The sequence below is a fragment of the Borostomias antarcticus genome (assembly GCF_949987555.1).
Source record: "Borostomias antarcticus genome assembly, chromosome: 34".
In the NCBI taxonomy this organism is placed as follows: Eukaryota; Metazoa; Chordata; class Actinopteri; order Stomiiformes; family Stomiidae; genus Borostomias; species Borostomias antarcticus.
Genome location: NC_140267.1, coordinates 3,636,416 through 3,646,170, shown reverse-complemented (window position 1 = coordinate 3,646,170; position 9,755 = coordinate 3,636,416). Strand labels below are relative to the sequence as shown.

The following is a 9,755-nucleotide window of genomic DNA, read 5'->3' as shown; positions in this document are numbered from 1 at the left end:
TCTCCCTCCCTCCCTCCCTCCCTCCCCGTCCCCTCCCCCCCCTGTCCCCTCCCTGGTGTCCCCTTGCCAGGCATCCACGACTTTGCCGCCTGCAACCACCTCCGCTCCTACCAGTACTACATGGAGAGCATCAGCAAAGCCAGCGGCTTCACGGGGTACCCCTGCTCCAGCAAGGAGGCGTTTGACAAGGTGAGCGTTCAGGTCAAAAAATGTCCCGGGATTTATTTTTTATTTTATTTAACCTTAACCAGATAAAAAGCATTGAGATAAAATCTCTTTTACAATACTGACGTGGCCAAGACGGCAGCAAAGTTTCACATTGAAAGACACAAGGACATATAAAATACAGAGAACAACACAACTAAATATGCAAAAGGCGTAGAGCACGTAGGAACAATAATAAATTAAGGTATATTACTACATGAGCAGCTGGTGGGAAGGACTTCTGATAGTTTCAGTTTAAAGCTGGCTAAAGGAATAAGTGCCATCAGTTTGAGGCTTGACTGAAGGTCATTCCAAGACCAAGGACCAGAATAAAAAAGGCTCCTTTTTCCAACCTCAGTCCACACAGCAGGTACCTGGAACCGTATCCAGGCACTGGATCTGAGGTTTTGAGAAGTTCTACATGGATAGCATGGAGGGATAGTTCTGAAGACGTGAGAGGGACGGGATGGAGCGCCTCAGGGGGTGAAGAGGAGGAGGAGGGGGGGGGGGGGGGGGGGGGGGGGGGGGGTTGGATGGAGGGTGGATGGATGGATGGTGGATGGTTGGAGGATAGTTGGATGGATTTGGGTGGTTGGATGGATGGAGAGTGATTGGATGGAGGGTGGTTGGAGGATAGTTGGATGGATGGAGGGTTGGATAGAGGGTGGTTGGATGGATGGAGGGTGGATGGAGGGTGGTTGGATTGGTGGAGGGTGGTTGGATGGATGGAGGGTGGATGGATAGAGGGTGGTTGGATGGGAGTGGTTGGATAGAGGGTGGTTGGATAGAGGGTGGTTGGATTGGTGGAGGGTGGTTGGATGGAGGGTGGATGGATGGAGGGTAGATGGATAGAGGGTGGTTGGATGGAGGGTAGTTGGAGGGGGGGTGGTAGGATGGAGGGTAGTTGGATAGAGGGTGGTTGGGGGAGGTCGGAGGCGTCATTGGTCCCATAGCAGGGAGTGAATGTCGGCCGTCGCCACCTGTCAATGTGTGTGACATCGATACCGCTGTGAACCGTTTCTATGGTTTTAAGAAGTTGATTCGGCGGGGTTGGGTTTTTCGGGGCACGGCGGGGGGGCGGGGGGGGGGGCAGGGCTCCGGGCCAGGCGGGCTTCCCTCGCGTCTCTCAGCGAGGAGCGCCTGTATCTGCAGCTGTCGGCGCTAATGACAGTTGATCCCCGCTTTGGGCGGCGTCCCAATCAAACAGCGCCCGAGGAGCGCCCGGCGTGACCTCCCCCGACCAGCGCCGCCGCCCGTCACCAGCGCCGCAACGCCTCCGCGCTGTTCGCCTCGTAAACGCCCTTGGGTGTCATCCTTCTAACCCCAGTCGACAAGCGTAAACTCGGCTCCCACACTATGAAGCACTATAAAACCGCCGTGTTCACCCTCTCCGTGTTTATAGGGTGGCAGTCCAAGACATTGGGGGTCGGGTGTTTGAGGGTTCTTGCTCGTGTCGATACCTTGAGGCGTAAAGATGTGGAAAGTGCCGAGTCATAAAATAAGATCCCGTTTTATGTTTCGCCTCGAGCGGGATATAAACAGTAGCTAAGGGAGGCGTGTGACGGTTTAGCGTCTTGAATCGGCCACTCGGCAAGTGACACACACAAGTACACACGTGAGCAGCGATGATGCTGGTGGTTTAGAAACACGCTGGTGAGGCCCAGTATGAAGGGTGACAAAGGTCAAATGGTGAATAAGGGGTATATTGCAAGTTTAAGAAAACAATTGTCCTACTAGTTTGGAGATTTGCCCATTGAATAATAAAAATATTACACAGCACCTTATACGATCTGATCTGCTGGTTGAGCTGTTTAGCCCTCTTACAACGACTGTCTTACAACGTGTCATAGAAATTGTAGTTTCACCATTTCCTTTGTAATTACTCAACCTTTCACATAGCTGTGCTAACCTAATTCATGACAGGATGACCTCCAGACGTTGTCTGCTCCAGAATAACCATCCTTTGTCCCTTTGTCCCTGCAAGAATTACCGCCTTTTCCTCATGTCACGTGTCTGTATTCTCGACCACTGTTGATGACGCCTGCCATTTAATATGACGTGTACAATGGGTTAGCCAATCACATCCTGGAAGCGCCATACCTGTGTATTGCTTGAATATAAGGCAGCGCAAGACCAGACTGCGGGACTTCACTTGGATAAACCACTCACGTGCGTCGTCCTGAAGTCCTTGCGCTCGTATGTTTTCTCAATAAACCAGACTTAACCTGTTTGAGCGAATCTTGGCAAATCCTTTTTGACTAGATCAGTTAAAAATCTTCTACAAACGACTGTCTTGTTCAGAATCAGAATCAGTTGTATTTGCCAGGTATTTTTCAGTAGCTGATGTAACAGTAGGCTAGGATGACTCCTCACACCCAAACCTCTGCATGTCTTTACAGGGAGAATGCTTCCCTTGCGCTGATGACACGTGTCCTGTCATGGGTCACTTCGCGAGTAACCACGGCTCCTCCGGCGTTTCCAAACAGAAGTTTTACCTCAGCACGGGCAAGGCTGAACCTTTCGCTCGTAAGTGCCTTTACCCTGCCTCTGTGTGTTCATGTTCTCTTGCTTGGTTTCTTGATATGTCCTCTCAGCCATTCTGTGTTGCTGTTCGAACACCGACCGATAATAATTACCTCCTCCCCCCCAGCAACAGCGCAGGGAAAGAGGTAATGTTTTCGGTGTGTGTGCGCGCATTTGTGCGTGTGTTTGTCTGTTAGCAGGACACAAGTCCTTTACATTTTAGAGCGGATCTGATTCATGGGGCAGGTCAATCAATCAATCAATCAATCAATCAAAGCTTTATTTGTATAGGTCCATGAAAGAAAATAAAACTTAGAACGAAGCCAGCTCCCTGTGTGAGTTCCCTAGAGACAAAGGGTTTGGACTGAGGTGTGCGGGGGAGAACTTGAATTGAGAATTTGGATAATCAGAATACTTTAGGGTCATACAGTATAAAGAGTGGTCAGACAACGAATTATTTTGTCAAATTATTTTGTCTGTTAACCAAGTCTGTTGTTCTATGACACGCATCCACGTTCAAGGGTACACCTACAGAGCGACCGCCATGATCGATGGCCGAGGAACTCAACCTGGCTTCATGTATCTGAAGCTCATTGGACAGCTGGACAGCACCGCCTGGCACCAGCTCCACGTGTACGTAGGCCTACACTTTCAAGCTTACTTTCTTCAATCAATCAATCAATCAATCAATCAATCAATCAATCAATCAAAGCTTTATTTGTATAGCGCATTTCATACCCAGAGGCAACACAATGCGCTTTACAGAGAACAAGGGAGGTGGGCATACGACCCACTCTCTACATATTTCAGGGGGAAGCAAATAAACAGTAATCACCCGGGGGCCAGATAAGGAGCTGTAAACATTCTTCCGTGGAAGAATTCCCTTCTGGATTGATTCTACTCTAGTCCAAATTGTATACATGTAACCGGGTGGGAGTAGAATAGCTGGGGAAACTCACTCAGTTCCTCCAAGAGAGACGTCCTAATTGGCGCAACTATTCCCTATTCCGCCTCCCAAGCAGGAGACCCTGGACATGCCCAAACAGATTAGGTATAGGTACTGCATTAGTAACGCGCTCCCCATCCAGTTGTTACACTGGCCCGGAGCGCCATTCACACACCAATGGCGGCAGCTGCCATGCAAGGCGCTTGCCTGCTCATTGGGAGCAATTCAGGGTTCAGTGTCTTGCCCAAGGACACTTCGACAGGTAGTCAGGAGGAGCCGGGATTCGAACCACCGACCCTATTGGCTACACATAGTCATAACACGCAGTATATGCCAAATCAAAAAATATAGAACAAGTGCTGGATTGAATAACAAATGTCTCAGTTTCATTATTGATGATCCAATGAATGATTGAGCAATTATCGATTTACAACCATGCTTACAGTATGTCATAGTCTCTTGCGTCTGCAGACATTAATGGTGCGTTCGTTTATAACTGGGAGGTGGCAAATTGCGACTTGCTACTAGGAATGATTAAATAAAACGCCGCATGAACTCACACTTCCTCGTCGCAAATTCGGATATGTTTCTCAGCCCCCAGTTGCTCGAATGCACTAGATATAACTAGGTAACTGTGATATAATGGTATATAGATATAACTAGGTAACTGTGATATAATGGTATATAGATATAACTAGGTAACTGTGATATAATGGTATATAGATATAACTAGGTAACTGTGATATAATGGTATATAGATATAACTAGGTAACTGTGATATAATGGTATATAGATATAACTAGGTAACTGTGATATAATGGTATATAGATATAACTAGGTAACTGTGATATAATGGTATATAGATATAACTAGGTAACTGTGATATAATGGTATATAGATATAACTAGGTAACTGTGATATAATGGTATATAGATATAACTAGGTAACTGTGATATAATGGTATATAGATATAACTAGGTAACTGTGATATAATGGTATATAGCTCGAATGCACACAGGTCGGAGGTAGGTATTTTGCCACTTGCGACTTGCCACCTCCGACCACAAACGAAGCACCATAAGTGATTTCTAAAACTCAATCTTCTCTTCTCTTCTCTAAAGGGGTCTCTTAACTCCTGGTGCTAACTACACAGTTGATATCAGCGCAGAGGAGAACGTCGGAGAAGTGACCCACATGAAGTTCAGCTGGAACAACCACATTTACAATCCCATGCTGCCCAAGTTCGGGGCCGTCAAGATAGAGCTGATCCGAGCGAGCGACAGGAAGACGTAAGTGTGTATGTCTGCCTGTCTGTCTGTATGTCTGTCTGTATTTCCATCTGTCTCCCTGACTGACTGACTGTCTGTCTGTCTGTCTGTATTTCCATCCGTCTGTCTGTCTGTCTGTCTGCCTGTCTGTATTTCCATCTGTCTGCCTGACTGACTGTCTGTCTGTCTGTCTGTCTGTCTGCCTGTCTGTATTTCCAACCGTCTGCCTGTCTGTCTGCCTGCCTGTCTGTCTGTTTTTCCATCCGTCTGTCTGCCTGACTGTCTGCTTGCAATGGCGAGCTGGTCTGTCTGACTCTCCGACTGCCTGTCTGTCTGAATTGTCTGTCTGTCTATCTTTCTGGCTCTGTAAGTCAGTTGGACTGTGTATATGTCTGTCATCCATGCCCTGCTAGTCTGTCTGTCTGTCTGTCTGTCTGTCTGTCTGTCCGTCCGTCTGTCTGTCTGTCTGTCTGTCTGCCTGTCTGTCTGTCTGTCTGTCTGTCTGTCTGTCTGTCCGTCCGTCTGTCTGTCTGTCTGTCTGCCTGCCTGCCTTTATGTCTGTCTGTCTGTCTGTCTGTCTGTCTGTCTGTCTGTCTGTCTGTCACAGTTGTCTGTCAGCTGTCTGTTCCTCAGGAGAAACACGCCGACTGAGCGCCCTCTAGTGGCGTGTCTGTCAACTTCACCCAGAGGCCTCTTGTGCTGCAGCCTGTCACCTTTAACAGATGGGGATACATGCACAGCTCAGTCATCTAACCTGGGTTAACTAGCATGGTCTGATTCAGTCTAACCTGGGTTAACTAGCATGGTTTGATTCAGTCTAACCTAGGTTAACTAGCATGGTCTGATTCAGTCATCTAACCTGGGTTAACTAGCATGGTTTGATTCAGTCATCTAACCTGGGTTAACTAGCTAAGCATGGTTTGATTCAGTCATCTAACCTGGGTTAACTAGCATGGTTTGATTCAGTCATCTAACCTGGGTTAACTAGCATGGTTTGATTCAGTCATCTAACCTGGGTTAACTAGCATGGTCTGATTCAGTCATCTAACCTGGGTTAACTAGCATGGTTTGATTCAGTCATCTAACCTGGGTTAACTAGCATGGTTTGATTCAGTCATCTAACCTGGGTTAACTAGCATGGTTTGATTCAGTCATCTAACCTGGGTTAACTAGCATGGTTTGATTCAGTCATCTAACCTGGGTTAACTAGCTAAGCATGGTTTGATTCAGTCATCTAACCTGGGTTAACTAGCATGGTTTGATTCAGTCATCTAACCTGGGTTAACTAGCATGGTTTGATTCAGTCATCTAACCTGGGTTAACTAGCATGGTTTGATTCAGTCATCTAACCTGGGTTAACTAGCATGGTTTGATTCAGTCATCTAACCTAGGTTAACTAGCATGGTTTGATTCAGTCATCTAACCTGGGTTAACTAGCATGGTTTGATTCAGTCTAACCTAGGTTAACTAGCATGGTTTGATTCAGTCATCTAACCTGGGTTAACTAGCATGGTTTGATTCAGTCTAACCTAGGTTAACTAGCTAAGCATGGTTTGATTCAGTCATCTAACCTGGGTTAACTAGCATGGTTTGATTCAGTCATCTAACCTGGGTTAACTAGCATGGTTTGATTCAGTCATCTAACCTAGGTTAACTAGCATGGTTTGATTCAGTCATCTAACCTGGGTTAACTAGCATGGTTTGATTCAGTCATCTAACCTGGGTTAACTAGCATGGTTTGATTCAGTCATCTAACCTGGGTTAACTAGCATGGTCTGATTCAGTCATCTAACCTAGGTTAACTAGCATGGTTTGATTCAGTCATCTAACCTGGGTTAACTAGCTAAGCATGGTTTGATTCAGTCATCTAACCTGGGTTAACTAGCATGGTTTGATTCAGTCATCTAACCTGGGTTAACTAGCATGGTCTGATTCAGTCATCTAACCTAGGTTAACTAGCATGGTTTGATTCAGTCATCTAACCTGGGTTAACTAGCATGGTTTGATTCAGTGGTCTAACCTAGGTTAACTAGCATGGTTTGATTCAGTCATCTAACCTAGGTTAACTAGCTAAGCATGGTTTGATTCAGTCATCTAACCTGGGTTAACTAGCATGGTTTGATTCAGTCATCTAACCTAGGTTAACTAGCATGGTTTGATTCAGTCATCTAACCTGGGTTAACTAGCATGGTTTGATTCAGTGGTCTAACCTGGGTTAACTAGCATGGTTTGATTCAGTCATCTAACCTAGGTTAACTAGCATGGTTTGATTCAGCCATCTAACCTGGGTTAACTAGCATGGTTTGATTCAGTCATCTAACCTGGGTTAACTAGCTAAGCATGGTTTGATTCAGTCATCTAACCTGGGTTAACTAGCATGGTCTGATTCAGTCATCTAACCTAGGTTAACTAGCATGGTTTGATTCAGTCATCTAACCTGGGTTAACTAGCATGGTCTGATTCAGTCATCTAACCTGGGTTAACTAGCATGGTTTGATTCAGTCATCTAACCTGGGTTAACTAGCATGGTTTGATTAAGTCATCTAACCTGGGTTAACTAGCATGGTTTGATTCAGTCATCTAACCTAGGTTAACTAGCATGGTTTGATTCAGTCATCTAACCTGGGTTAACTAGCTGGTTTGATTCAGTCATCTAACCTGGGTTAACTAGCATGGTCTGATTCAGTCATCTAACCTAGGTTAACTAGCTAACTAGGTTTGATTCAGTCATCTAACCTGGGTTAACTAGCATGGTTTGATTCAGTCATCTAACCTAGGTTAACTAGCTAACTAGGTTTGATTCAGTCATCTAACCTGGGTTAACTAGCATGGTCTGATTCAGTCATCTAACCTGGGTTAACTAGCTAAGCATGGTTTGATTCAGTCATCTAACCTAGGTTAACTAGCATGGTTTGATTCAGTCATCTAACCTGGGTTAACTAGCATGGTTTGATTCAGTCATCTAACCTGGGTTAACTAGCATGGTTTGATTCAGTCATCTAACCTGGGTTAACTAGCATGGTTTGATTCAGTCATCTAACCTAGGTTAACTAGCATGGTTTGATTCAGTCATCTAACCTGGGTTAACTAGCATGGTTTGATTCAGTCATCTAACCTAGGTTAACTAGCATGGTTTGATTCAGTCATCTAACCTAGGTTAACTAGCATGGTTTGATTCAGTCATCTAACCTGGGTTAACTAGCATGGTCTGATTCAGTCTAACCTAGGTTAACTAGCATGGTTTGATTCAGTCATCTAACCTGGGTTAACTAGCATGGTTTGATTCAGTCTAACCTAGGTTAACTAGCATGGTTTGATTCAGTCATCTAACCTAGGTTAACTAGCTAAGCATGGTTTGATTCAGTCATCTAACCTGGGTTAACTAGCTAAGCATGGTTTGATTCAGTCATCTAACCTTAGACCTGGTCCAGGTCAATATCCTACGTATAACGCCCTGTTACTCTCAATGCAATTCAGTATTCAATTCAATGCAGTCTACAGACAAAACCGTTTGGTTACTCACCAAAGTAAACACATCGTTGGAAAGATGAAAGCCTTTTCTCCTGAAGCGCTACAGTTTGTAGTCCCCCACCTTTCAAATAAACTGCACATTTGTACACTTAAATGTTTTATATCCACAGCGCATCGACTGTCTTCTTCTACCGGCGATTCGGCGCTGTCCGCTTTGTTTAGTCTACTCACTGCTGCCGCCCGTGTTGGGGAGGATGCATTACATCTTAAATGGTGTTGAGAGACTCGCGTTGAGGAAGGAGCAAATAAAAAAACAACTTACTTTAGAATATCAAACCATTTAATAGGGGGATGAGAAAACATATGCCAATAATACAATTCAGCTCTGGTTTTAATTGCGTGGGAATACAATGGCCTACAACCACATCTAACAAAACGCGAGTCTCACAACACCATTTAAGATGTAATGCATCCTCCCCACCATTGGGCGGCAGCAGTGAGTAGACTAAACAAAGCGGAGAGCGCCGATTCGCCGGTAGAAGAAGACAGTCGATGCTCTGTGGATATTAGATATTTAAAGTGTACAAATGTGCCCTTTATTTGAAAGGTGGGGGACTACAAACTGTAGCGCTTCAGGAGAAAAGGCTTTCATCTTTCCAACGATGTGTTTACTTTAGTGAGTAACGAAAGGGTTTTGTCTGTAGAGTCGGACGACCGGACCGATGAAGCGCTTTCATAGGTAAATTGCATTGAGAGTAACAGGGCGTTATACTAGGATATTGACCTGGACCAGGTCTAGTCTAACCTAGGCTAACTAGCCAACCATGGTTTGATTCCAACTGTTTCCCTGGCCTCTCCTCTCTCTCCCTCCCTCTCTTCCTGTCCGGTCAGGTATCTGTTCTGTGGAAGTGAGACCGTGATGGAGAACGCCCACCAGACAGTCAATCCCTGCCAAGGTTGAATGGAGGCACCCAGGGGCCGACTGGGGAAATAATTCAGGTCGGGCAATGTAGCCCCAGTCGGCCCACTTACTCAAACCGGGCTTTCCGGGGGATTTGTTGATGTTTGTTGGGGGGGGGGGGGGGGCAATTCCAATAGTGGTGCTCGTGTGGGCATCCACGCCAGCCCACTTGAGGACCGGCCCTTTGGGATTCGTCCCGAGCGTCCCGATGTCCAGTCCGCCATTGGAGACACCATCAGATGTGATTCCAAGCATTACAATAAAGCTACAGCATCACATTCATCATCAGCAGCATTTCACTGTGATACACTGTACTGTACATTACATGTGACAAATAAAAGTTTGAGTCTGAATCTCCTGTCTGAATCTGACCTTTATTGGT

At 45.7% G+C, this 9,755-nt stretch overlaps 1 protein-coding gene across 1 annotated transcript in view; it reads left to right on the top strand.

Moving 5' to 3' along the window:
• Window positions 1-9,373, top strand: part of LOC311327804 (inactive pancreatic lipase-related protein 1-like) — a gene marked incomplete at both ends in the record, with an annotated part of 16,607 nt that extends 7,234 nt beyond the window's left edge. The window contains 5 exons of the mRNA XM_084460908.1: window positions 71-189; window positions 2,604-2,730; window positions 3,249-3,360; window positions 4,795-4,962; window positions 9,304-9,373. Coding sequence (XP_084317034.1) covers window positions 71-189; window positions 2,604-2,730; window positions 3,249-3,360; window positions 4,795-4,962; window positions 9,304-9,373 — 596 coding nt within the window. The remainder of the gene's footprint in view (window positions 1-70; window positions 190-2,603; window positions 2,731-3,248; window positions 3,361-4,794; window positions 4,963-9,303) is intronic.
• Window positions 9,374-9,755: the final 382 nt, after the last annotated feature.